The sequence below is a fragment of the Cucurbita pepo genome, chromosome LG20, assembly GCF_002806865.2.
Source record: "Cucurbita pepo subsp. pepo cultivar mu-cu-16 chromosome LG20, ASM280686v2, whole genome shotgun sequence".
NCBI lineage: Eukaryota > Viridiplantae > Streptophyta > Magnoliopsida > Cucurbitales > Cucurbitaceae > Cucurbita > Cucurbita pepo.
In genome coordinates, this window is record NC_036657.1 from 7,991,949 (window position 1) to 8,019,151 (window position 27,203).

General features: G+C 39.5%; 4 protein-coding genes and 1 long non-coding RNA gene across 11 annotated transcripts; 2 read left to right on the forward strand and 3 right to left on the reverse strand.

The window, feature by feature from the left end:
* Positions 1-1,271: 1,271 nt before the first annotated feature.
* LOC111782826 (WRKY transcription factor WRKY24-like) lies at positions 1,272-5,602 on the reverse strand. Of its 4 annotated transcripts, none has more exons than XM_023663642.1 (8): positions 5,511-5,602; positions 5,248-5,365; positions 4,013-4,082; positions 3,084-3,816; positions 2,806-2,988; positions 2,113-2,723; positions 1,859-2,023; positions 1,272-1,769 (listed from the first exon to the last, which is right to left on the reverse strand). In XM_023663642.1, exons 4-8 carry the CDS (start codon positions 3,501-3,503, stop codon positions 1,343-1,345), a joined length of 1,806 nt encoding a protein of 601 aa, XP_023519410.1. In that variant the 5' UTR covers positions 3,504-3,816; positions 4,013-4,082; positions 5,248-5,365; positions 5,511-5,602; the 3' UTR covers positions 1,272-1,342. The 4 variants fall into 4 exon arrangements, with proteins under 4 accessions (XP_023519410.1, XP_023519407.1, XP_023519409.1 ...); XM_023663639.1 differs by having other exon boundaries at positions 4,606-5,365; XM_023663641.1 differs by lacking the exon at positions 5,511-5,602 and adding an exon at positions 4,606-4,684 and having other exon boundaries at positions 5,248-5,370.
* On the reverse strand, positions 5,540-8,552 carry LOC111782827 (U2 small nuclear ribonucleoprotein B'' 2-like). The gene is made up of 5 exons (XM_023663643.1): positions 8,349-8,552; positions 7,693-7,865; positions 6,816-6,909; positions 6,550-6,629; positions 5,540-6,249 (listed from the first exon to the last, which is right to left on the reverse strand). Exons 1-5 carry the CDS (start codon positions 8,419-8,421, stop codon positions 5,974-5,976), a joined length of 696 nt encoding a protein of 231 aa, XP_023519411.1. The 5' UTR covers positions 8,422-8,552; the 3' UTR covers positions 5,540-5,973.
* A 107-nt stretch (positions 8,553-8,659) lies between these two features.
* On the forward strand, positions 8,660-12,488 carry LOC111782828. 4 transcript variants are annotated; one of them, XR_002813201.1, is made up of 6 exons: positions 8,660-9,103; positions 9,477-9,726; positions 9,800-9,887; positions 10,943-11,130; positions 11,663-11,883; positions 12,058-12,488. It is a non-coding gene; the product is annotated as an uncharacterized LOC111782828 (long non-coding RNA). The 4 variants fall into 4 exon arrangements; XR_002813200.1 differs by lacking the exon at positions 11,663-11,883 and adding an exon at positions 10,703-10,836 and having other exon boundaries at positions 8,663-9,103; XR_002813199.1 differs by lacking the exon at positions 11,663-11,883 and having other exon boundaries at positions 8,670-9,103.
* Positions 12,489-14,793: 2,305 nt separating this feature from the next.
* On the forward strand, positions 14,794-16,675 carry LOC111782710 (protein NUCLEAR FUSION DEFECTIVE 4-like). Its single transcript, XM_023663505.1, has 2 exons — positions 14,794-16,039; positions 16,121-16,675. Exons 1-2 carry the CDS (start codon positions 14,925-14,927, stop codon positions 16,569-16,571), a joined length of 1,566 nt encoding a protein of 521 aa, XP_023519273.1. The 5' UTR covers positions 14,794-14,924; the 3' UTR covers positions 16,572-16,675.
* A 1,932-nt stretch (positions 16,676-18,607) lies between these two features.
* LOC111783619 (putative tRNA pseudouridine synthase) lies at positions 18,608-24,193 on the reverse strand. The gene is made up of 7 exons (XM_023664533.1): positions 23,883-24,193; positions 23,758-23,793; positions 21,883-21,995; positions 21,637-21,785; positions 21,399-21,543; positions 20,834-21,265; positions 18,608-19,432 (listed from the first exon to the last, which is right to left on the reverse strand). The coding sequence occupies exons 1-7, from the start codon at positions 24,190-24,192 to the stop codon at positions 19,031-19,033; spliced, it is 1,587 nt and encodes a 528-aa protein (XP_023520301.1). The 5' UTR covers position 24,193; the 3' UTR covers positions 18,608-19,030.
* Between the last annotated feature and the right edge of the window lie 3,010 nt (positions 24,194-27,203).

The following is a 27,203-nucleotide window of genomic DNA, read 5'->3' on the forward strand; positions in this document are numbered from 1 at the left end:
GGCTTTCTAACTTTGTGGTCAATTTCCTTCCTTCCTTTCTAACCATCTATTACTCCTCCCCTTCATCTTCCCTCTATAATTAGAAATTAATGCTTGTCCATACATTTTCATACAAAAATCACAATCCTACTCTTCTTCTTCTTTCAATCCTTCAATCCTTCAATCCTTTAGTGTCCTCATCTTGATATTCTCGTCACCATCTTTAATACAAACTCAACCCATATTCATATTTTTCGTCCACTTTTGTAGCCTTCTAGGATCGTCAACCATCTCTTGTGTGCGCTTGTTCAATTGTTATGTTGGTTCCCAACAACATAGCCCCATGCATGGTGATGGCATTCCATGTCTCAAGACATGTTGCCTATCTTGACTTGTTTGGATATATCCGTTGGGAATTAACTCATGTGTCGATCATCTTAATGGGACATCTTGAACCTCCATTCATCTGAGATCACCTGAACATTGGACTCGTTTCGACACCAAAATAAAAACTCGGATCGGATGTAAGTCTTTTGATTAGAAAGAAAAGTTTATCTCAAAGTAGAATAAACAATAGAAATATAACTTTTAATTTAAAAAAACAATGGCATCTAAAAAGTTTCTATTTTCCAAATTTTAAAAGAGAATAAAAATGTTTGGCAACAAGATAATTGTGAATTGTGTTGTAGGGATAAAAGAAAAAAAAAAGCGAAATCTGGTTACGACATGTCGGTCGGTGGAACAAGCCCTCGCCCACCAATCTCCTTTTGCCAAGTGTCACCTCCTCTCTTTCCTATTTACTCCGTGACATTCACGTACTCGATCTTCTCTTTCCATTTTACCCAAATACCCTTTCCGTGTGAACGTGGGTTAAAATAGTCATTTAATAACCTTGGTCCCCCAAAGTTGACTTTTCTCCTTCAGCTTCTCCGCCAAGTAATCCACTCACCACCCCCTCCACCGCTTTCTTTGACTTGTTCAAACTTTGTGCTGACGTCAGCGATGACATCACATATCTTGCTATCTATCTGTCTCGTCCTCTTCATTTTTTTTTTCTCTAAATATCGAACATTTATTTCGCGAATTTCTTTTATATATTCAAACTTAAAACAAAAATTAATAACAAAAAATAATAATATTAAAGGTATAATTGTGATCTATAACATACAGGTGTATTATGATACTAATACAAAAAAGAAAATAATAATAAAACCCAACCAGCCCCTAAGAAAAAAAATATACAGCCAAAAGAAAAAAAAAAGAAATTCGGTAAGAAAATTTAAGGGAAAGANTGAAGTTTTGCCTAATTCGTAAAAAACCCCCCAAAAAGGAGAGAAAAAAAGAATTGGAAAACCCCTTAGTGTCAACATAGGAGAGATTGGATGAACATGTCATGATCTCTGGGCTCTTCTTTGGCTCGAGGGAACAAATTATGGTTGGGTTGGGTTTGGTTCATGTAAGATCCCGATCCCATTCCCATTGAGTTTCCGAATTCCGGGAATGAAAATCCATTGGGATTTTGGACCATTTCCACCGCGAATGCTGTCTGCAGGGACTGATGGCCGCCGTTGTTTGACTGATGGGCCACCGCGGATGGGCGGATTGCGGTGGCTGGAGGGTCGTTGTTGGGGAATGCACGGCTGAGGGAATGGCTTCCACTGCCTCGTGCCGGTGGGACGTCGTGGTTGTGCTTGCCTTCATAGGTTGTGATCACTGCCCTTTGATCGTGTGAAGCTCTCTCCACATGCTTTCTTACGGGACATCCTGGGTTTGTGCATTTGTAGTAACTCCTGCAAAAAACAAAGCTTCGGACATTTAGGAATCAAAGTTTGGATTTTCAGAGGAAATGAAATGAAACGAAATGAGAGATTGTTTTCACCTTGGATTTGGGTTTCCCTTCACCACTTTCTGTCCGTACTTCCTCCACCGGTAGCCGTCGTCGAGAATGTCGATGTCGCTGGTGGTTTGAACGACGACTCTCGGCTCTCTCACTGTCCGGCTGCCGGCGGCCGACATGCCTTCGTTGTTCTCAACTTCCCTTCGCCTGAAAATCAATACCCAAATCCTTAGTTTACAAAACAGAGAAACAGAGTCAATTTGCAAGAACATAGCATCAGATTTAGCCCCACTCACCATCTCTTCGCCTCTGGCTCGACTTTATCATAGTCGTCCCCTACGGATTTGCTCTTTTGAGAGCTACGATCGAAGTCGTCGTCGCCGATTGAAATCGAGGAATTCTCCGGCGTTGCAACGCCGTCGAATTGGGCACTGCCTTGAGTTGTAAATGACTGGTCCGCCATCTCGTTGGCGGCCGGATTCGAAACCACCATGGATAGGGAAGAACCGGCGGATGACAGCGACGACCTTCTCGTGGATTGGGGCTTCGGGTGGTTATGGCTGCCTTTGTAAACGATCTCCGTGATCTGTCCGTCTAAGGATCTTTCGACCTTTTTCTTTGTTGGGCAACTGGGGAAGGTGCACTTGTAATAGCTTCTCGGATTTTCACTTCCCTTGACCTGTTTCTGGCCGTATTTTCTCCAATTGTATCCGTCGTCGGACCTCCGATTCACCGTCTGAGATTGTTGCGGGTAATTGTTGCCGTAGTCGGACTGCAACTGCCCACCGCCGTTGATTTGGCTCTGGTTTTGAACAATCCCGTATTCCGGTGAGAAGCTCTGCTTCACCATATTATTCTCCGACGAAAAACCGTCCTGTTTCTTGCCCTGTTCTTGAAAACTCCAATTCTGAATCGGAATCACAAAACGAATCAGAGATTTGATGATACGAACAAGAAAAAGAAAAATCCTCTGTTTCGATGTCACGTACCATCGGAGCTGTGGTGGAGGAAGGCTGAAAAGACGAAGGCGGCGGCTTTGACGATTGAGTCTGAAATGAGAAGTTGGACAGATATTTGTTTTCTTCTTTAATGCTCTGCTGATTATAACCATAATTGCTCTTCCAATTCAACGACTGAGACGGGAAACTCCCAGTAGTCGGCGACGGCAGAGGCTGAACACAATAACAAAAAAGACAAAACCCATTAAACCAACATGAATTTCACCAAAATAAATCCGACCCATAAGCTAAAATGAAAAGAAACGTACATGAGAAGCACTGAGAAGAACAGGAGAATCGAGAAGCTCGGCCGGACTCAAGCCAGGAGGAATGGCGAAAAAGGAAGAAGGAGAGAGAGGAGGAGGAGAGAGCGGCAGAGAGGGAGGAGGGAGGGATTTGAATTTAGGAACGCCGGTAGTGGAACTCCGGAGAGAACCGTGGGGTGCGGCGGAGGAAGGAGGATCGTCGATGCCGGAGGCGAGAATGTCAGAGTAAGAAGTAGTCATAAAAGGATGACTGGAGAAAGTGAAAGAGGGATGGGAATTCCCGGAGGTGTCTAAGCTCCCGGAAGAAGAAGCCATGAGAGGAGAGGAAGAAGAAGAAGAAGAGATTGTGAAGAGAAATGGTGAAAAGAGAAAGTTAAAGAAGGAGAAGGGAGAAGAGGAGGGTTCCAGGAAAGGGAGTCTCATGGGGGATTGTTGACTGTATTTTGGTCAAATCTCGTGGGTTTGACTGAATGGCGGCTCACTTGTTTTTGTTTTTTGTTTTTTTTTTCCAACTTAATTGCTCTGTTTTCCATTTTGCTTTCTTTCTTGCTCTGATTAAGAGAGATAGAAAGCCATAGTTTGGTTATTTTTGTCTTTTCTCATGATTTTAAGCCACTCGTGTGTCGTGTTCTGTCCGGCAGTTCTCTTTTTTTCCTTCTCGTTTAATATCTCCCCACAAAGTGGCCGCAAAAATATCATAAATATCAAATCATTCTTGTGAGTCAGTCCGATAGCCCTACAGTGTGATTATTTGTAAAATTAAACTTATAAACACAATTTCCACCCATAAGCTGCATTGTTTTGGTTTCAGTAGTAGTTGTACCCAAATTCAAAAGAAACATGCAATATAACAAGAATAAATTTTAAAGGTATAAAGCAGAAAATGAAATCATTATCATATAGAGCTAACGCTAAAATCGTTAGCCACTTACCGAACGTTCCTGTTATAGAAAGAGTAGACCAGCTCCGAGAAGAAACTTTATGAACGCAATCTACTGTCATCTATGAAAAGACAAACAAGATAGTAAACATTAAACATATACATAATTTGTTAAATAATAAATTCAGAAATGGACACACATTAGATAAATTGCGTGACACTTTCGCCTGCTACGGAAGGAAATGTGAGGATGGGATTTATGACGACATGCTTTCTAGAACCCAACGTCAATAGAGATGAGAAAAGGGGCAGCCCAACTTCCACGTGGCCATGGGAAAAATTATATTCCTTTAAACTATTATCTTTTATGAAAGAAAGTTAATGTGGTATGTGGTATGTATGTTGGGTCATCAAGATACTTACATCTTCATTAATTAAAGACATCCTTAGGAGATGACATCTCATATACGAAGATTTTGATAATCGTTCCAAGCAAATACAGGATTGGGCCAGTTGAATTTGGCAACATTATCCTTATTTGCCTTCTTTTACACGACACCTTTTTTTAAATGAATAAAATACATAAACATATTCTCCAATAAAGTCGATTTAAAACCATAACATCGAGCTATAGCTAGCTAATACCTGGTATGAGAATTGGCTAATGAAGGGTGTAAACTAATACAAAGCTAAATCAATCCAGATGAATCCTTTGATTCCGACCCTATAAATAATTCAGACAAAACATAATTAGTTATCAAACGACAGCTTAATTCATTATACTTGATCCTCTTACCATTCAAACCTATAAACATGGTCAAACAAAAGGGTGTTTTTGTAGTCATAGACCACACGAGTCAAAGATTCCCTAGGATCTAATCCATGTTCACAATTTTCAAAAAAGAATGTTAAAAATACTCTTAAAAAGTTTAATAGAGTAGAGATAAAGGTGGAGAAGCATTCCTTCCTAACCCCCAAAGGTTGAAGACTATTATTCTGGTTTATCCATTCATTGTCCCATTCGCCTGGTACCAACATCTTTACTTTTGTCATTACTGAATTCCTTCAATTAAGAAAACATAAAAAAAAAAACACTGCAACAGCAAGAAAATAAGGAAACAAGACAGTTGGAAACCAACATAGTTTTGATTATTGTGATGGGCTTGCAACAAAATAATAAGACACAAGAAAACAACCATAATTTTTTCACCTAATTAATATTTATGTTCATATCATATTTTTTTTTTTTTAGTATGTCATGAGGAAGAAGAAGACAAGAGAACTCACAGGCGGCGTGGTCGATGTATCTGAATGGCGATGCCCAGAGAGAGACGGCATGTCAGTTTTGGTGGTACTGAAGCTTTGATGAAAAGTCAGCAGTCAGCACTTGATGAATCACTGATCCCTATGAAATAAAATAACAAGGTTGCAACCTTTAATGATAATACTAACAAACAATAGCTACGTAGTTGATCCGGTAAAAGACAAATTTCAAACTAAATTTGGGTCAAATCTTGCTCATAATCGACCATGGAAGCAAACACACGCACCAAGCAGCACTGTTCCTGAGTCTTCGACAGAGATGATTATCAATACTTCATTGTCCAGGACGACATTTTCATGCAAAAATCTAATCAAACATTGTCTCCTCAATTTCAGCTCCTTGTTTTCTTTTGAAAAGCTAGCTTTCCACTACTACAAGTACATGAACACGTTAAATAAAGGCTTTGATTAGTTCTCTCTGTTTCCTTTTTGACAACCCAATATAAACTATTTTCTTGCCATCCTTGGAAACTGGAATTAGCACAGCCGGCAAAACTCATGGAGTCTCATGGTTTGATATCCTCCTGCTCTTAGGAACATGTTTTCTTGCTTTCATTCTCTTCTATCGTTGGAAGGAGGGGAAGGATATCTGAACTTTACATAAAAACTCACGACTCATATTTACGAGCTGTGACATTAACATAAACCTTCTGCGGATTCCATAAAAGTAACAGTAGAACAAAGTTCGAGTTACTTCTTTGCAAAAGAGATAGCCATGGGATGTTGGGGGTCAATTTTAAAGCCTTGAAGAGCCTGCATCGCCATAGAGGATTGAACATCATCTTCAAACTCAACAAAAGCAATACCCGGCTTCGCTTCAATCATTCGAACCTCCCTGAATCCAGGATATTGTTGGAAGAGAACTTGCAACATCATACTAGAGGTTTCATGTGGTAAATTCTCAATAAATAGTATGTTGTTTGGAGTAGCTTCTGCAGTGCTTGGATTTGCATGACGGAATGTGGCCTGCATGAATGACACAACGAAGAGGCTTGCTTAGAAAAACTGATTATGAATAAATGTTGGTTAACGTTGCTGATCTAAGGGGGCACTGAATTGAATCCAATTCGAATAAACATTAATGTCTTTCCAACAAATGCAAGGAAAAAAACAATCAACCAACAAACCACACCATCCAAAAAGACCCATACAACTTATGCTTGGGATCACTTCTAGAGTAACAATAAAACGAAACAGCTCATATGAAGAAGGAAACTAAACATTTTACATCACAAAAAATAAAACAAGATTTGAAAAGAAACATACATTTGAACCACCATTCTCAGCAGTTGTTCCATTGGGCATGGTAGATCGGTGTGCATCTTCAGTGCGTTGCTTTCTTTCAGCTGGATAAGCAAATTAAGAGATAATAGGAAACATAAATCAGTTCAAAACCCTAAAGGTCTTTTAAAAGCAATGCAATAAGAAAATGAGAGGTTATGTCCATCAATTCAAAAAGCCATATGTTTAACTTAAAGATTATGTCCACCAAAGAAATTCAAAACAAAGAGTACATATATGGTAAAAATCACCTTTTTCCTCAAGCTTCTTTTTCTTCTCCCTTGGCACAAAGCTTCCGTCAGCTTTAGCAATACAATCTGATTTGGTTTTGGCATATTGAATTCTCTGCAAAAGAAACAACGAAAGTCATCTTTATATTTTTGAGATGGGCAACAGAAAGTCATCACTATAATAACCATTAGAATAAGTTGTATGAATGAGCAAAATGAAGATACAAAAGTTTCCACGATGAAACAAAAATAACTGAAGTTTAAAACTAAAAGAGATTACAGTAAAACTTGTTTCTTCCTAAAAGAATCGTGGATACATCTCCCGTCATGTTCATTTTTTCTTTTTTCTTTTTTGATATCTATGAGTGTGCAGCCTAGCTTGCGTGCACCTCAACTTACCTCGTCTAACTCTATAACATTTTGGGTGCCAAGAAAACTCGTAGGATATTTCCTAGGTAGGTGACCATCATGGATTGAACTCATTTGCTCTAAGCCTTTTATTATACCCAAGTTAGAAAAATGAGAAGAATTCCTTTTGTTCAAATTACAACAGAGATCACATATTCAGTGGCAACATTTAAAGTAGTACATAAGCATGTAATTCATGATAGATGGCCCTCGTTGACAGAAGATATGTTAACATACAGGATTTACAAAGAGAGACCTCAAAATGCTCAAAAAAGGCACATAGCCAATAGAAAGACGCATATGTCCAAAAGGTTAAAACATTATTTAGGGCATGCAAGGCAGCTAAACTGGCAATATATTGAGTGTTATTATGCATAGAGACCGCTCTCCATGCAACACTCATTGAAGCACAATCAGGATTCAGTGGATGAAATGCCACAAAAAGACTATGAAAAGCAAGTTCAGAAAATGTGATAAGCTAAAGACCAACCATAGGTTTATCATAGAATGGGAAGTTTTGCATCTGCCGCACAGCATTGCTAGCTGCAGTCACTTCACTAAATGCAACCCATGCCTGCCCTCGAAGCCTCGGTGTCTTCAAGGCAACGACGTCGAGAATCCTTCCATATTGAGAAAACAAAGCATAAAGGGATCTCTTCAATTCTGTCCAATGGGGAGAAAATTAGTATACCATCAAATCTGAACACTAAAAGGACGTAGCTTCAAATCACCCACTCCACATCATGTGATGTAATATCGGTAGAAACTAAGCAACCGAAGCAGTAATCAAAATCCCATATGCTACGGGAATGGGGAAAGCAAGTAGCCGTCTCCAAATCCAAACAAAAATTTCAAGATATCAATTCCTTCACCCTAACAACCAAATTCTAACTATGATAGTTGTACATTCTCGAGTGATTACTGTGTGACATCCTCAGAAATATCATTTACTGTATTAAAAACAAACCAAACTTTGCCAAAATATCATTTCTGTGTGGCATGAATTTTGAGAGACGAAGGCGAACTGACAAACTTAAAATGTCCCGCAGATCACTTCAATTATTCGTTGTCGACTAATGGATACGAAGAAATCACATTTACACGGGGGATAGAGTAGGGTTAAGCAAAAAGCAAAGAGTGAATCACCTTCTTTCTTGACCTCCTCATTGAGATTCTTGATGTATATGCTCTGGTTAGGTGGTATATCGCCCGAATACATGGTGGTTCACGTTCAGGGCCTTCGGCTTACAGAGAATCACGGAGATACGGACAGAAATCTGGTTTTTCGAATGCGCAGGAAGAAGGAGACTCGTCGGAAGCAGAATAGAGCCCTATCAAGCAATAGGCTCTAGATCGTACTCCAAAGTTTCCTTGGGCTGAGGCCTAAATGGCCCAACAAGAATCACAATTTCATTGGACCGAGGCCTTTCTCAATTATCAAAAGTACCATTCTATCCCCGAAACATAGAACAACAGCAACTTTTACCCCATCTACTTGGCGCCGTGTTAGGCTGTTAGCAGTGGGCGCGCACTTCAGAGTCCGGCGAAACCCGAAACCTCGCGTTCATCTTCATTCTCATTTCCGAGCGCCGGAAAATTTTGAGGTCAATTTTTTTAGAGCATCAGCGCTGCCTCTAAACACCACCTCTGCAATCGAAATCCTTCTCCTACCCTATCTCTTGTTTCAAATTACTCAGCTAAGACCACCAAATCCACCGTTAAGAAGGGCAAGTCCAAGGCCGACGCTAAAGCCGCCGATCATCCCTCCGCCTCCGCTGCTGCTTCAGACGAATTAGATGCGGCGCTTTCTGATGATGATCCCTCATTCGATGTTGGCACATATGGTCGCCCTCTCTTTACCTCCGCATCTTCACTCTCACAGCTCACTCGCAAGGATGCAGGTAATTATTTGTAATTCGAGTAAGTTTCTGAAGTCGTTTGGATCGCTAACTCATGTTTTTATTATTTTATTTTTGGTCTTTTTCACTCTCGAACCTTGTATGCGCATCAGATTTAGACATGTAGTTCAATGATATATTTCCTAATTCTGTTGACAAAAGTTAAATCTCTCTAACCATGTTTGGAATCTTAACAAGGGAAACCATCTCTCATGATCATGATCGCTTAGGGTTGCCGACTGGTTAATGTTTACTGTTTTGTGATAAGCTTTCAGGAGATCATGTGAGGACTGTGGATAATATGAAACAGTGACCCATTTACTTTACATTCTCCTCTTTGAGCTCTCACTTTTCCCTCGAAAACCGTGTTTATTAGGGACAATAGTTCGTTCCCCTCTTCATCTGATGTCAATTGCTATTGCTATGTCAAATTTGTGAACCTATACCGTTGGCAGAGGGCATTTGCGTTGGGATGGTGAAAGGGGCTGATAGCATGACGATGCCTGTGGGTTCAACTTTATATATGACTTAATTGATACTATCGTTTGTGAAAGATATTCCTGTGCTCATTGCTATTGATCAAGTGAGGCACAAATCTACATCTACCCTTCTTTTGATTTCTAATAGTAAGTTTCTTGGATGAATTAAATCTTCCAAAATTAATTTTAATCGCAATAATAATTGTTACTTCTTGTACAGAATGACAACTGGTTTACGTTCAGTGAGTATGAAGAACCAGTGACTGTTCGTTCTACTCCGCCAATACGTTGCTACAGAACTTGCAATGGTTAGTACTAAGAACTTGTTTGATTTATTTTGCTGTCTTCTATTCGCTTCCGTTTATTGCATTATATTGGATGTTCCTGGAATATCTTGTTGGTTTTAGTGTGTAATAAAACCAAAATATTAGACAGTTAATGTAACGACCCGACTTTCTGCACACGTATCAGTCGAAGTCGTCACTTAACAACCAAAAATTTATAATTTAAAATACATACAAACATGCTAAAGATAATTGGCAAGAAAAATCATGCTTGGGTACCCCTTTCTAAATAATTTAAAAACATGCGATTTTAACTAAATAGTTTCACAATTTATTGTAATTAAAGAAAATGACAGCATTCGAGAATTTCCTAGTTCCCATAAACTAGGGATGTTCGACCCAAACTTAAAATAATAAAATCAATTAAATGGGGAAGCGTCTTAAATAATAAGTTAGAATATAAAACTCTAAGTTGTCTTATGACCGTCATTTCCACCCTGCTCGTCATTTCTATGATAGAGTCTTGCCCTTACCTGAAAATCATTTTAAAATAGGGTGAGTATGAAAATACCCTTTCAATTTCAACCAATCTGGAGTTGATAGTCAAGATCGTGTAATTAATACCTGGGCTGATGTTTTGTACATGCAGCCCGAGGACTCTCGCCGCCACTTGAGTCTAGGGTATTTTCATACGTACCCTGCTTGGTTCAAATTTTCAACAAGTTTTTAAATTTTTAACGTTGTTTTGGAGGAAAACTTTGATCATATTCTTTGAAGATGTTCTTTTGCTCGATCTATTTGGAGGTTTTTATTGACGTGTTTTGTATTCAATGAACTAGACACTAGGAGTTCCTTCTCCATCCATTGTTTTGAGAGAGGGGCAGGATGCTTTGTTATGGGTTCTTTGGGTGGAGAAGAACAATAGAACCTTAAAGAGGAGTTGAGAGGAGTCCTTGTGACGTCCTTCCTTCAGGTTCTATGTTTCTCTTTGGGAGTTGATGACAAAGTCTTTTTCTAACTATTCCATAAGTTTTATTCTTCTTGATTGGTATTCTTAAACAAAGTAAATCTTTTCGCAGGTAAAAGCTTTTATTTTAGGTCTATGATGATGGAGGATGACATGATGGTTGGTGGTTTATCCCCTTCAACTGCTGTAGGAAAGTTGCTTCAAGACTTGCCAGATGTTCCTCTAGTTGCACGTCTTAATTTCCCTTGCTATAGTCTTGATGAAGCGGCTTCTGTTTTCCAATTTCCAGTACTACCACAGGTATGCTTATATTGTTGTTATTTTGTTTGGTCAAGGATTTAGATTATGCCCCCAATTTGGATATTAGAGGAAATAAGAGTTTTAAGGAGTTAGCTGTCTTAACGTTGTAAAATCTCATAAAATAAAGAAGGTGGTATTGACTTAATGATACTAGATGAACTAGACTTGTTAATTAGAGGAACCCAACAAACTTTGGAGAATCTTGCAGGTCTAGATTCCTACAAACTAGTTAAAGGCGTTGTACGCTCCTAAGTATGAGAACTGTAATAGCCTCAACCCACCGCTAGTAGATATTGTCCTCTTTGAACTTTTCTTTTCAGACTTCCCTTCTAGTTTTTTAAAACGTGTTTGCTAGGGAGAGGTTTCCACCCTCTTATAAAGAATGTTTTGATTTGAACTTTTCTTTTTAGACTTCCCTTCTAGTTTTTTAAAACGTGTTTGCTAGGGAGAGGTTTCCACACTCTTATAAAGAATGTTTTGTTTCCCTCTTCAACCGATGTGGGATCTCACAATTCACCCCCTTCGGGGCCAGCCCGGTGTCCACCTCCTTTTGTGGCTCAATGTCTTCACTGACACATTGCTCGGTGTCTGGCCCTGATACCATTTGTAACCGTTCAAGCCCACCACCGTCTGCTATGGAGAAGTTTCCACATCTTTATAAAAAAAAATGTTTCGTTTTTCTCTCCAACCGATGTGGAATCTCACAAGAACAATGGACAAAACAAGGGACCGTGATTTATCTCCATGTGCATAGTGAGTTGGATATCTTTTCGGAACAACATATTTGTATTAGTTTTCTACTCGATTTTATTTTATTTTTTAGAAACAGAGATTTGAAAAACATAAAAGATTGTACAAATGAGCCTATAAAATTTAGTTTTTTAGGCATAGCAGAATTCATAATACCAATATGTTGCTGCGGTGCAGTTGTCAACTTACTGTCGATGAGGTGACCCAAGCGCTCGCCTACGGTGAGAGGCGAAGCGACCTGAGGCCTTTGTCGCCTTGTAACCAGCTGGGGCGAGCGACTTCAATCAGGCACTTGCCCCACTGCAGGCAGTGCGAGGCGTTCAGCCCCTTGTGATCATGCAAAAATCAAAACAGAAAAAATAAAGCTTCTCCGTGACTCGATTATTATTGGAACGAGTATTGTTCTTGTACGGCTTTGACATTTTATGTAAATATGTTTACATAAACTTATGATCTTTATATCTTTATTTATTACGTCTCGCTTCGCTCAGGTGTCACTTTGATGAGTCAATCAAGGTGCACTATCAACTTTGAAAAAACTGGTACAATTATGTCCCGGAGTTCTAAAGATTCACATAACCTATCTTTACGTGATAATATTTGATACAGTTCAGTGGCCCATGATGTTGATTTTGACAAAACTTGATTCTTGATCCAAGTGACGTCGATTTTAGTAGAAATTATGTGTATATATATTTAAATAGTTAAATTATATTCGTGTTTATGGGAAATGTTACGCATCGGGTGATGTCAAAGACGAAGCCTTTTTGAAGAGAGTCGTGGGGTTATGGTTGTGTTCTGTTTTTGGGTATCATTTGTTGAGTATTTAAGGCTCCACTCTAAAACAGCCTCACAATTTCCACGCTCAATTCAAATCACCCTTTTCTTTCATTTGCTTATCTCCTTTTCCCACACACTTTGTTTTACACCTTATATACTTCGAGTTTGCTATCATTTTCCAATCATGCTAACTTTCACGTCATATGAATTTTTAAAAGTTTCAATATCATTTATATTAAATTTTTACAAAAAGAAAAATTTAAAAATACCCTTTTAGTTTCAAAACTTCTGTTAATACATATTTAAATTACCATTATAATTAATATATAGACAGTTAGTACTATATTTAAAAAATATTCATAAAAAAACAATAATAATAATAATAACAAAAAATTCGAATGAATTTGAAATTGATTATTTTTTGTTGTTATTTTTTATACTTTTATTAAAAAAATTAAGAATATTAATAAAAATTTAAAAATATTTTTGAAATAAATGTGAAATTAGTGATATTTTTATTAATTGAGCAATAATTAAGCGTCATACTGTGGGATGTAAATCACCCATTAATGTTGAATGTAAATGGCTTATATTGCACCACAATATTTTATGATTAATGTTGATGCACGATTTTGATGCACGTGACCTATTAACCGACATAAATTTCGAGGTGAGCTAAGCTCTGATCACCCGAGTATTATGCTTGACTACTTGTACTCTCATGTTTAAGTTGGAACTAAGTCTGATTGATGTCAAAATGAATTCGTAGAAGAAGATTTGAATCTATATTTCCAATTAAGATTTAATAAAAACGTTAGGAATGTTTATTTGTGAATTTAATTTTTCGGGGTCAACGTTCTTACACCGCTAGTAAATATTGTCCTTTTCGGACTACCTGTGAAGGCTTTGAAACGGCCCGAAAAGGTTTCCACCCACTTTGTTCAGCTTATATAGCTTATAGTATTGATTTGAAGTATGTTAATTAATGAAGTGGTAGGGAAGTAAATAAAGGTGAGGATCGTGGCCCATATTCTTTTCCTTCCACCAACTCAACTCTTATTTCTCCAAAATTTTATATCATTAAAGTGATTTAAATTCTTTTAAAATTCAGTTATAAATATTCTAAAAAATTATATAATTAGGTATATTTATTTAACCGTGAAATATTATTTTGTTTATTATGATATATTATAATCATTATATTTAAAATTATCTAGGTCTAACTTCAAGTTTTTGTTAAAGAAGTATTATTATAATCAACATTAATTTAAAAATTAAAAAATAGAGAAACATAAAATCATCCTCCACCCATCTTGAAAAAAATAAATAAATAAATAATTTCATGTAGCCACCATGCAGAGAAACTACGAGTGATGATCGTATACTCCCATTCCACATTCGTGCAACGGCTCAAGCCCACTGCTAGCAAATATTGTCGTTTTGGACTTTTTCTTTCGAGTTTGGTATAAAGAGCAACGTCTCGCTTTTATATCATTTGTAACTACCAAATTTAACTGAACTGGTAGCAAATATTGTCCCCAAATATTGTCTTATTTGTACTGATATTGTCCTATTTGTACTTTTCCTTTCGAGCGTTGAGAATGAAGAACGAGAGATGGATGTCTATTAAGAATAAGAGATAGAAGTGAGATGAGAGATGGAATACACAGAAACACATCTACAAAAGCTTACGATTGTTTCATTATTCTAAGTCGTTATTCTATTCTTGGTAATGAATAACTTGTTATTCTGCAACTTTTGGGGTCGGTTCACACAGCTACCAATTTATACCTAAAAATAGGAGGAAAATATGAACTAACTAATACGGTTAATCAAATCTTAACGTAAAAATATAAACTAACTAATAGGGTGAATGAAATCGTAACATAAAATATTTCAGACCCTAACATAAAATATTAAAAAATATCTAAAATGAAATTCTAACGTAAACTAATTATTGTAATATATTATCCAAATATTATATGTTTGAAGAAGTTTTTTAAAATGACTTATAAACAATGTAAATCACTCCATGACTGTGTAGGATGAAAACATCCATTAACCCCTTGAGAGAGGGAGATTTAATAAGGGTTGGGACACCCATGCAAATCAGTCCATGACTGTGTCAAGATGGTGGTCTGTAATGCACCACATTTTAATGACCACACCACCACCGATTCTCATAACCATAAATAACATTCATTCCTCAACCAAATCATCCAAATTAATTACCTCCCTTGTGTCTGACTACAACTACAGAGCGTATGCCTTCCTCTGTCTTCCAATGGCTCAGCCTCCTCGGAATCATATGGCTTCAGTCCATCAACGGCACCAATTTCAACTTCCCCTCTTACTCTTCCCAACTCAAGCACCACCTTTCCATCTCCCAATTCCAACTCAACAACCTCGCATTCGCCTCCGACGCCGGCAAGCTCTTCGCCTGCGTCTCTGGCCTCGCTGCTAACTATTTACCCCTTTGGTCCCTTCTCATCATCGGCTCTTGTCTCGGCCTTGTCGGCTACGGCGTCCAGTACCTCTTCATCACCAACCAATTCCACTCCCCTTCTTATTGCCTCATCTTCTTCCTCACTGTCCTCGCCGGAAACAGCATCTGCTGGATCAACACCGTCTGTTACATCGTCGCCATTAGAAATTTTCCCTCAAATCGCCAAGTGGCGGTGGGGATATCAACCAGTTACCAAGGATTAAGCGCCAAGATCTATACGGATATTGTCGGGTTAATATTCACGAAACGCTCTGACAAAACAGCCGAGACATTTCTTCTGTCCAACTCTGTTTTTCCGTTGGGTGTTTGTGTTTTGGTGTGTCCAATGGCTAGAATTGTCGAATTGGTGGAAGAGAAAGGAAATTTGGGAGTTGGGTTTTTTGTAATTTTTGTGATAACCATAGCCACTGGCGTTTTTGCGGTGGTTACAAGCGTTGGGTCGATTTCCAGAATGTTGTCGCCATTGAGTGGGCTGGTCGGGATTTTGGTGTTCCTGCTGCTTCCGGTGGTGGTTCCGGTGGTAGAGAGTGTGAAGAAGTCAGTAAGGGAAGGAAAAGAGAGAAGGGTTTATCACTCTACAATGGAAGAAGATACGAGAATCCGACCGGAAAATGAGGCGAAATTGAACAGAGACGGCGGCGATGACGCAATGGAGGAGATCGGAGCGAGGGAAATGGTGACAAGAGTGAACTTTTGGTTGTATGTTGGTGTTTACTTTTTTGGTGCAACTTTGGGATTGGCGTTTTTAAACAATTTGGGGCAAATAGCGGAGTCGCGGGGAAGCGAGAGTGTGTCGTCGTTGGTGTCGCTGTCGTCTTCGTTCGGGTTCTTTGGGCGCCTAATGCCGTCGCTTCTTGACCATTTTTTGTCGAGGTAAAATCAATGTGTTGTGTTGTTGTGGGTGGGGTATGTAATATGTATGATGAAATTTGGGTGGTTTTATAAATGGCGCAGGAGGAAGATGATGAAATCGAAGCCGGGTTGGATGGTGGGATTGATGGGGGCAATGTGCGGGGGGTTCTTCTTCCTTCTTTCAGGGCCGACGGATCTGATTCTGTGCGTGAGCACCGCCGTAATTGCAGTGTGTACGGGCGCAATTACTTCGATTTCCGTGTCCACAACCAGCGAGCTATTTGGGGCCAATAATTTTTCAATAAACCACAACGTGGTGGTTGCGAATATACCTTTTGGGTCGTTTCTTTTTGGGTACATGGCGGCTTATCTTTACCGGAAGCAAGCGACGGGTGGCGCCGGGAAATGCATCGGAGTTGAGTGCTACAGAACCACTTTTATGATATGGGGTTGCTTGTGTTCATTTGGGACTCTGCTGGCTCTGCTTTTGTTTGCTCGAACTAGAAGCTTCTACTCTACAACGAAGTCGCAGATGGCACACGGCTCTACGTAGAACAAGGCGAGGCTATACCGCCTTCTTTTTTGTATTATACCACTTCACTCTTTCAAGTTCTCTTAGTTTGACACGCTAATATATTTGGACGTTATACTTTGTAGTAGTTTCGGGTTCCATAGATTGTCTATTTTGAAAGAAATGAAATTGACTCCATTTCTTCTTCTTCTTTAAATCAAATTTTGAAAACCATTTAAATTCTAAGAAAATTAGACGACATATTAGAAATGCTTTCCAAGATAATTGGAAGTTAGAGATGTCAAGTGTGTCTCTGCAACCAGAGACGATGATATGATATTGTTCTGCTTTTGACATCCCTAACTTCATACCAATGAAGATACTCCTTTACTTATAAACCCATGATCATTCTCTAAATTAGCAATGTGAGACTCACCCCCAACAATCTTAACAATCTACTGGTCTTCATCCCCGCCACCTCTATGCCTAGCAATGTGGTACTCACTCCCAACAATCAACAATCTTAACTGTTAGCAATGTGGTACTCACTCCAGTGCTCACTCCCAACAATCTTAAACAGCCTCCTAGTGCTCACTCCCAACAATCTTAAACAGCCTCCTAGTCTCCGTCCCTGCCACCTATTTCATTTTCTTAACAGTCTCCTCATCTCCATCCCAGCCACCTATTTCATTTTCCATCCTACAAAATTGCCACCTATTTCATTTTCTTCTCTGGCAAAATTTTTCATTGCCACCTATTCAAAAATTTTCATTTATTTTTGTGGGGATCCCACTCATAGTCTTATTTTTTTTTTTCATTTGTAATTCTTAAAAAAGAATAGAATTTATAATTCCTTAATAAAATTAGTATTTATAATTGTTTAAAAAGTAGTGTGCGTTAGAAAAATATATTTGGAGAAAAGACAGAGACAAATAACATAATCTCGTTCCCAGCCCCAATCCTCTCTCTAGAGAGTCTCCACTAACCTGCGCATAAAATGAATATATCTAGTGAGAGTAAAAAGGTCGTAGCTTGTAATTTACATAAAAACGGAGGATTTCAATTATTTTTTAGTTTACAAAGGTGAGAAATTAAAGATGAAGACGTTTTATATTTGAGAAAGAGTGAGAAATTAAAGCACAAATGGTTGTCCAAAGCTCCATCACTAATTTTTATACATTTATTTAATGTTTACCTAAACATAACCTCATTTCTTTAATTCTATTTTATTACATCTCCAAACTGTCCTATCCTACACTACCATTTGCGGGACTAACAAATAAATACAGAACATATTCAACTTAATATCAGACATTTTCAGGGACTTATTATGCAAATTTCTAAAAATAAAATATTTATTAACCACAATCTATTTTAAAGGTTGATATTGGAAATAAATTTGTAGTTTAAGTGCTTCCGCTCCGGGGAATGGAAGTCAAATGCGGCCCGCATCAATAAACTTACGTGGGCCATCCTTTGCATTTACGACAGCCATCTGCTAAAGATTTCATTGCCACGACGCCGTTTTGGGCTGATGTAAACATAACCTCATGCTGACGCAGCACCCACTTTGCCATGTCTCTGCCTTACACGTGTCGTCAAACATGTTCAAATAACACAAAACATGTTCAAATTTGTGGTCGGAAAAAGTTTAAGTTGGATTGTAGGGATGGAGTATCTCTATTGGGATGAGGTCTTGTGGAGAAGTCCAAAGCAAAGCCATAAGGGCTTATACTTAGACAATATTATACCATTGTGGAGATCTGTGGAGATCCATGATTCCTAACAATCGGTATCAGAGCCATGCACTAAACTTACCATGACAATAAAATCCTCAAAAGATCGAACAAAGAATTGTGAGCCTTAAAGGTGTAGTCAAAAGTGACGAACAAAAGTGTATTTTGTTCAAAGGCTCTAAAAAAAGAAGTTGAGCCTTAATTAAGGGGAGACTGTTCGAGAGCTCCATACGTCTTCTCAGGAGAGGCTTATAGTATATTTTGTTTGAAGGGAGGATTGTTAGGATGGAGTCCCACGTTGACTAATTTAGGGAATGATCGTGGAAGCCAAAAGCAATGCTATTAATTTATTTATGTATACATAATCATTTATTAGCAATATTTCAAAGATTTAAGAACTCAAATGAAATAAAAGTCCAAAACCTGAAATAAAAATCTAAAAATTAAGTTAAATCAACGTCAGTACAGCCTTGTCAAAGGCTCACCTATATATTACGCCTTTTAAGCCGTTTACATTGAATGCGGGCACACTCCCTTATGGTGCTGAATGCCGAATGCCGAGTGCCGAGTGCGGGAGTGGGTTGTCTGCAGTTGATGCTGAGCTATTAAACGCCCCCCCGCGGCTGGTGGGTGGCCGCAGACCGCATCCATTCAATGTTCAATTCCCATAATTTGTACCATCAATAACTCAACTGCCTCCCATCCTCTTCAATACTCTTAAGTTTTTGCCTACTTCCAACAAAAGAGAGGCACACAAACAACACATCAAGACAATCTACCTTTTCCTGTCCATGCCTTCCAAGCATTCCTAACTTCCTCCAATTGTTCATTGGGAATGCTTGTGTACTTGTCCAATTTCTCCACCCATTCTTTCCATGGGGGTCTTTCTATGTCTAGAAAGTTAGTTACCTCGGGTAATATCGCCGATCTGTAGAATTCATTCACTGACTTGACAATGTCGTGGGATTCGTTTAATGTGAGCAAGTCGGGCCTCTTTGGAGCTCCTGGTCGTTTTCTGTTGGAAAACCTGTTCCCTCTTAGGACTAAGACTTCAGCTGGAGCAATGGGCATAACTATTCTAGAGAACTTGGTCAGTGACAATGCTATGATATCTCTTGGGAGCAGTTTCCGCTTCACGGCAATGGCTGTGCCTACCATCTTTCGAATCTGCCCAGGTTGTAATAAAAGCAGCATGAGAATAGCCCTTTGATTTAAAAGTACAACATTAACTACCAAATACTAATTTCTGATGGAGCCAACTTCATCCTTAAAGTATCATATAACGACTCGAAAAGTCCTATAAAAAGGACGCCACCTTGCCACTTCCCATATCTCCTTCCAAGTCCTAAACCTGCAATAATTCCTTCCATTTCTTACCACTTTTGAGTACGATAAACGTGGAAATGTGGGTTCGAACCTCCACCTCAAGATAAGAGTAGATAACTTCATGGCTCATGTGAGTGCCTCTCCATACCATTTGTTCATAAGATTCTGAGTTTCTTCCTGAGGCTTTGACCTCAACGGAATGGTTTGTTGAGGATTGTTGGGAGGGAGTCACACATTGGCTAATTCAGGGAATGATCATGGGTTTATTAGTAAGAAATATATCTCTATTGGTATGAGACCATATGGAGACGTCCAAAGCAAAACCATGAGAACTTATACTCAAAGTGGACAATATCATATTATTGTACAGAGTCGTGATTCCTAACATGGTTTAATCACCAAAAGCTTTTCAAACAAATTCTACTTTCTCTTGTCTGGATAGAAATCAGGAATCACCAAAAGCTTTTCAAACAAATTCTACTTTCTCTTGTCTGGATAGAAATCCTATTTCCACCTTCTATCCAGATAATAAGAATTAGTTTTGAACAGCAATAGTCAAGTGCAGAAAAGTTAACCTAGACATGTCTTGTAAGCTATTCCTATGAATTATAAACCTCAGGGAGTAAATGAAGGTTATGATGGTAGATATTGAACAGGTCAAGCTCATAAAGCTTGAACCCATAAACTCATATCTACTGTCCATCAATGCTCAGGGACCATCAAATTATTAACTGGTTCCTATCATCTTAGAATTTAATTTCATGCGAATTGATTTCGAATAGGAATGGGTCAAGTGCAAAAAAATTAAACCAGACATGTCTAATGGTGTAAGATGATCCTATGAGTTATGAACCTTGGGGAGTAAATGAAGGTTATGATGATAGATATTGAACAAGTCAAGCTTATAAAGACTATTTCTTAATTTTATTTGAAGGACTACTAGCACACAAAAACCCCACTAGGCCACTGAGCATTGATTTCCAAAGGGGCAAAATAGTTCAAAAATGAAATAAGGCTGCAAAGAAATTATCGAGTGGGGGACAAAAGAACAGTTATATACTAAGTTTTGGCTCCCACGTGACCAGAATCATGACCTAAGCTACAAGAGGTGTTAGAACGGAAAACGACCCAAATCTAAGCGATAGAGCTGCCAACGGAAATAAGAATAAATGAAGTAGACATGGACAACGGAAATAAGAACAAATTATTCACCAAAGAAAACAAAGTTAGAGAAAGACTAACTTGATGCAACATGAAAGATTCTCCCCAGATGGAGATCTCGACGAAATCATATCCACGAGATGTTTCCAGCTTCCCACAAGAACAGTATAGGATTTTTCTGAAGTGCGGGGCGCCTATACGATCTTTCTCATCTGGCTCATGAAGCCATCTTGCACGAACACCCTGTGGAAGCTCTGATCCATTTCCAAGTTTACTGCATACTTCAAATGTATTCTCATAACTACCACTTAAGCTTGGAGAATGTTGATTTGGTTCCTTGATTCCTCCGACAAAAATATCGTTTTCCCCATCACTTTCCTCAAACTCAGAGTTCGAAAAATCACTAGATGATACCCCATCTCCTGACTTGTGGACATATCCTGGAGATTGGTTGGCTCGAATCCTTGTTCTATACTTGGAACGTATTGTATAGTTATGAAAAGGGTGCTCCCCCTGTACGCAAAAAGAATCCACCTATGTTCTTCAACGCCATACAATTGTCTTCCAAATAACAGTACTAGACTATCAAATAAAGGGAGGTACAAACTGATCTTTATGTAATTAAATGAAGGAGATAAAAACCTACCTGAAAGGAATTTAATATATCCTTAAATTCTGAGATGTGATAATCAATTTCAGTAGTTGTGAGCTTACTTTCAATTCCAATAAGCTTAGCAGGGAGGAGATAAGTATACTTCCGAACATCACACTCCCTTCTCGGATCAAAGCTCCTTGACAAGTGAAAAAAATGATGTAAAGTTACCACTTTGTAGTAAAAACATAAAACCGCATCATGCTAATGCTGAAACTTATTGAGCACTTACCTCTGTGAAGGTACAATGCCAAAAACCTTGATGTTTTCAGGAAGATAAAAGTTGATGTAATTAGCAAGCAAAATACCACAAGGGTCCCCCATCCATGCACTATCAGGGATTTCCATTTTTAAGGTTATTGTTGTAGCCAAGGAATGAACCTTGAAAATGAAAGAGAACGAAAAAACAAATCAAATCAACCAATAAGATTATAAAAGTCATAAAATGAGATGCAACAAAGATATTCAAGATATTTACTCCTTTATCAGTTCGACTACTCCTTGCCCATGAGATTTTGTTCAGATTTCCATAGTTACTTTCACGAATTCCACCAGCTTTATATATTGCAGCTTCCAATTCTTGTTCAATTGCTACACATTAAAACTGTAATGCTTTAGGACATTCCATCCATGCATTAGCTGGCTATTTTGAACTGTACGAGGTTAATTTCTGTGTTGTAATTCACAGCAAAAATAAAAAAAAATAAAAAAAATAAAATAATAAAGAAGAGAAGAGAGAAACAGTATTACTCATATTCCATGCTTATCATTACTTTATTAACATAACCAACATGGGCACTTAACATTGTTTAATGGTAAAAGAAACATAGAAAGACAAAGAAATGCTTATCCAATAAAATAAATGGAAGTCTACGACAGATCCTATGAGATTAATGTACATAAAACAATATATCAAGGTTGGTTAAGAAGTTAAGTGTATTTAATCAGATATTGATCAGCTGAATGCATACCAAGCTCAACTATTTCTGTTGGTTCAGTCTGCAGTTATATTTTAAATTTGTTGTAGTTAGCAACTAATGCATGGTGCGAGTATCACTTCATTATCGCTGACAAAGTTTAATGGCATTAGTGTTGCTGATACATGTCTTTTTTATGTACTCTTTTAGCAGTAACTATTCTGCCACGCATCTCTAGTTCTCTCAAATCATGTAACAGCAAGCATGTTACAAAGTTCCACTTGAAAACTTGCCTCTTAGATTACATTGTCTGAAATACATGGAATCCAATCTGTCAGTACATCATAGGAACGTCTGATAATAAGTTCCAAGGTTTCGAGCGCTAGTTGCAATAGATAGCTTGAACCATGAATGCTTTATCAATGAGTCTTTCAAACATCCATCACCTTTAGAAAAGGGAAGCAAGATTCGGATTACGTCGTTGATCGAATATCTCAAGGCAAGAACACTTGTTTGAGATTCGGATCTCGCTTGAATGATTCTAAACATGCAACCTAAACTACATAGAATTACAAAGAAACTTAGCCCTTGACTTAGGAAAGGTAAGAACACTTAGCACTAATGATAAGAAATCACTCCAAGGGAAAATAAAATTCAGATTACCTTGTTGATCAAATATCTCAAGGCAAGAACACTTGATTGAGATTCGAGTCACTCCACAAACAAGGTCAATCATGTCAAGCTTGAATGATTCTAAACATGCAATCTAAACTTAATAGAATTGTAAAGAAACTTAGCCCTCGGCTAAAACAAAGCAAAAATGCAGTTTTTACTACATTTTCCAAATCTCCCTTACAAAGATAACATACATGGCTTTATATAGCCTCAAAATGAAAACCCGTAACCTTCTATGAGGCATTCCAAGAGTTGTAACTTTCATATCTTATGACCACTATGTAACTTTATGGTCATAATTAGCCATGATGTAAATGTAACATTAGAGTAAATAAAAAGTCTTAAAGTACATTAGTGAAATACCATAACTCTAAATTATCATCCACTCAAAATTTGTAACAATCTAAGAATAAATGAAGTTTGATTCTTATTTAATATGTATGAATTGCAACATCTTGTGATAATTTGAATAACGTTTTCTTCACATCTTCATTGCATGATCGATGTCTTGGTTCATATCACAATTGGTCAGTGAATTTCAACTGTTTCTGTTAGTCACTGTGAACTAAATTGTTATCAATAGTTGTTGTACTTTACACTTGGCTAAGTAAGTAATTGAGCAACCAGCATCACATTCACTACGAAAGTATGCAAATCAAGGACAGCAACAGAATATCCGGCGGATGTCATTGCCAATCACCGACAGGAATTTTCATGACATTATGTAAATGAGGTAAAAAGAAATTACGAAAAAAGCTCACTTGGATGTGATGATTGCTCGCGTTGCATTTGCAGCCCTGCATTTTTTAAACTCATGAATTAATGAACTGGTCAAGGATTCACAAAAGGGTCGTCAAGAGAACCAGAGAGTAATATCAAATGAGACCTCTATAATCAGTCCCAACATAGCCGATCCGCATAACAACCTTCTTCTTCCGAAAAGCTTCCCATTTCCGTAGCTGGTCTGGGGCGCACTGAGTGGAAAGAGCATCGGTGGAAGCAGTAGAAGATGAGGAACAGCACAGCAGTCTAGGTCTCAGACGAGAGGTCCACAAAACAAAATTAGGGTAGGGAAAACGGAAGCATGGAAATGAAGTTTTGGTTGCCCATGGGGAAAGCGGGAATCGCAGAGAAGAGACTGCCATGGCATCCAATCTTCGCGCTGTGTGGAGTTGGAGCAGTATCTTAGCCGCCATGTTTTACCTTTAACGACTACTACTTTTGGTGGATCGCGATGCCTATGAAGCCCAATACAAAAACACACCAGATCCTATTAAAAGTTACAAAGCCCAAATCGGCTCCATAGTGGAAGCCCAAAAAGGCCCATAGTGGAAGTCCAAATTGACCCATAATGAAAGCAAAAATTGGCCCATAGTGGAAGCCCAAAGTGAAACATAACGGAAGCCCAAATTGGCCCATAGTGGAAGCCCAAAAGGCCCATAGTGGAAGCCCAAAGTGACCCATAAAGGAAGCACAAATTGGCCCATAGTTGAAGCCCAAGAAGGCCCATAGTGGAACAACAAATTAGCCCATAATGGATGCCCAAATTGACCCATAATGAAAGCCCAAATTAGCCCATAGTTGAAACCCAAATCGGTCCATAGTGGAAACCCAAATTGGCCCAAGTGGAAGCCCAAATAGGCCCATAGTGGAAGTTCACATTGGCCCATAGTTGAAGCCCAAATTGGCCCATAGCGGAAACCCAAATGGGCCATTAGTGGGAGCCCAAATTGGCCCACAGTGGAAGCCCAAATCCGCCCATAGTGGGAGCCCAAATGGACCCATAGTGTGAGCCCAAATCGGCCCATAGTGGAAGCCCAATTCGGCCCACAGTAGAAGCCCAAATCGGCCCACAGTCGAACACAAATTGGGCCCATATTGGAAGCCCAAATAGGCACAAAATGGAAGCCCAAATCGGTCTGCCCACCGTGGAAGCCCAATCTACCGGCCCACAGTAAAAGCCCAAATCGGCCCATAGTGGAAGCCTAAATCGGCCCATAGTGGAGCCCGAATTGGGTGGCCTACGGTGGGAGCCCAAATCGGCCTACAGTTGGAGCCCAAATCGGCACACAGTGGAAGTCCAAATAGGCCGGCCCACAGTTGAGGCCCAATTTGGCCCATAGTGGAGCCCCAAATCGGCCCACATTGGTGGCCCAGCCTAAATCGGACCACAGGAGAGGCCCAGTTCAAATCGGCCCACAGTGGAAGCCCAAATCGGCAGGCCCACAGTGGAGGAACAAATCGGCCCATAGTGGAAGCCCAAAATCGGCCGGCCCATAGTGGAGGCCCAAATCTGCCCTACCGTGGGAGCCCAAATCGGCCGGCCCGCAATGGATGCCCAAATCGGCCCATAGTGGGAAGCCCAAATCGGCCTACAGTGGAGGCCCAGTTCATATCGGCTGACTGTGGAAGCCCAAATTGGCCGGCCCACAGTGGAGGCACAGCCCAAAACGGCCGACTGTGGAGGCCCAGCCCAAACCAGCCGGCCCAAATTTGAGGCCCATAACAGCCGGCCCACTGTGGAGGCCCTGCCAAATCGGCCGGCCCACAGTTGAGGCCCAAAGCGGCCCTCAGTTGAAGCCCAAAATCGGCCGCCCCACCGTAGAAGTCCAAACCGGCCTATAGTGGAGGCCCAAATGGCCCACAGTTGAAGCCCAAATTGGCCGGCCCACAGTGGAGGCACATACCGGCCCATACTGTAAGCCCAAATTGGCCCATAGTGGAGCCCAATTCAAATCGGCCCACAGTGGAAGCCCGAATCGGCCGGCCCACGGTTGAGTCCCTAATCGGCTCACAGTGGAGGCACGGCTTAAGTCTGCAAACAGTTGAGGCCTAGCTCAAATCGGCCGACTGCGGCGGCCCAGCCTAAATCAGCTGGCCCACAGTTGAGGCTTAGCTTAAATCGGTTTACAGTGGAGGCGCTTGCAAATCGGCGAGCCCACAGTTGAGGCCCAAATCTGCCGGCGTACGGTAGAGGCCGAAATCGGCCCACAGTGGAGGCCGAGCTCAAATCGGCTCCATAGTGGAAGCCCGAATCGGCCCAGTATAGATTACCAAATTGGTCCATTTTTGAAGCCCAAGTGACTTAAATGGAAGCACAAATTAGGCCATGATTGAAGCTCAAATTGGTCCATATTGGAAGCCCACGTTCGCCCATAATGGAGGTCAACTTAGTCCATAGTGGTGGTGGAAGCCCGTTTGTTTAAACTGGCGTATCTAGCATGGACCTCCGTTATACGAGGGAGAAATGACTTCCTTGTCCCACCTCCTGTTGTTTGCTCAATCCTCTCCGCCTTTAGGATTAGCAACCTCAGCCATTGTTGTCGCTGGAGCTGTAGCCGCAGGTTATGGGCTGGGGCTTGGCATGGTCTTGAAAAATGGAGCTTGACCATTTAGGGTGAAACTCCAGTGCCTATGATCTTTTGAGGTGTTAATGTGGAGCAGCTCTTTTATTTTGATATTTATAGTTTCTGTGAACATATGAATTTAACCTTTGGGTTCTAACTCATAATAACGTTGGGGTTCCAGCAGGTGGGTCATATGAATTTGCTCCCCTGGGTAGGTTTCAAGTTCCATATTGTCATTTCCAGTTTTGTGGATGAATCACATATGACTTGCTTTTATTCCTGGTTTGAAGGGTTGAATAACGAATATGTTTGTTATTGTATGATTGTGTGTTGTATGATATGATGTATGTTGATCATGAAAATAAATGTTTTGAGACCTATTGCATGCATATTATGTTTGATGATTGAAATATGTTTGAGGTGAGTTGTGTGACATTATTTATTTTTTCTCACGAAAATAAATGTTTTTGGACTTAATGCATGCATATTATGTTTGATGATTAAGGAAGTTGTAAGGAAGTTGTGGTAAGGGTTACACGCTCTGTGAATCGGGTAACCAGCCACTAATGGTCACTATGCGGAGTGATTGTAGATTCATTTTCATGTGTGAATCGGGTAACCAGCCACTAATGGTCACTGTGCGGAGTGATTGTAGATTCATTTTCATGTGTGAATCGGGTAACCAGCCACTAATGGTCACTGTGCGGAGTGATTGTAGATTCATTTTCATGTGTGAATCGGGTAACCAGCCACTAATGGTCACTGTGCGGAGTGATTGTAGATTCATTTTCATGTGTGAATCGGGTAACCAGCCACTAATGGTCACTGTGCGGAGTGATTGTAGATTCATTTTCATGTGT

What these genes read in the sequence shown, in the direction of transcription:
- LOC111782827 (XM_023663643.1), bottom strand. Translation starts at nt 8,421, where the DNA reads ATGTATTCGGGCGATATACCACCTAACCAGAGCATATACATCAAGAAT. An exon ending in CATTCTATGATAAACCTATG is followed by an intron (nt 6,910 to 7,692) that starts GTTGGTCTTTAG and finishes TTTCTTTTGCAG; the next exon opens with AGAATTCAATATGCCAAAAC. An exon ending in CTGAGAATGGTGGTTCAAAT is followed by an intron (nt 6,250 to 6,549) that starts GTATGTTTCTTT and finishes TCATTCATGCAG; the next exon opens with GCCACATTCCGTCATGCAAA.
- LOC111782826 (XM_023663642.1), bottom strand. Translation starts at nt 3,503, where the DNA reads ATGAGACTCCCTTTCCTGGAACCCTCCTCTTCTCCCTTCTCCTTCTTT. An exon ending in TTCTTCTCAGTGCTTCTCAT is followed by an intron (nt 2,989 to 3,083) that starts GTACGTTTCTTT and finishes TATTGTGTTCAG; the next exon opens with CCTCTGCCGTCGCCGACTAC. An exon ending in AAGGGAAACCCAAATCCAAG is followed by an intron (nt 1,770 to 1,858) that starts GTGAAAACAATC and finishes TGTTTTTTGCAG; the next exon opens with GAGTTACTACAAATGCACAA.
- LOC111782710 (XM_023663505.1), top strand. Translation starts at nt 14,925, where the DNA reads ATGCCTTCCTCTGTCTTCCAATGGCTCAGCCTCCTCGGAATCATATGG. An exon ending in CTTGACCATTTTTTGTCGAG is followed by an intron (nt 16,040 to 16,120) that starts GTAAAATCAATG and finishes TAAATGGCGCAG; the next exon opens with GAGGAAGATGATGAAATCGA.
- LOC111783619 (XM_023664533.1), bottom strand. Translation starts at nt 24,192, where the DNA reads ATGGCGGCTAAGATACTGCTCCAACTCCACACAGCGCGAAGATTGGAT. An exon ending in GTAGTCGAACTGATAAAGGA is followed by an intron (nt 21,786 to 21,882) that starts GTAAATATCTTG and finishes TTCATTTTCAAG; the next exon opens with GTTCATTCCTTGGCTACAAC. An exon ending in GGCATTGTACCTTCACAGAG is followed by an intron (nt 21,544 to 21,636) that starts GTAAGTGCTCAA and finishes TCACTTGTCAAG; the next exon opens with GAGCTTTGATCCGAGAAGGG.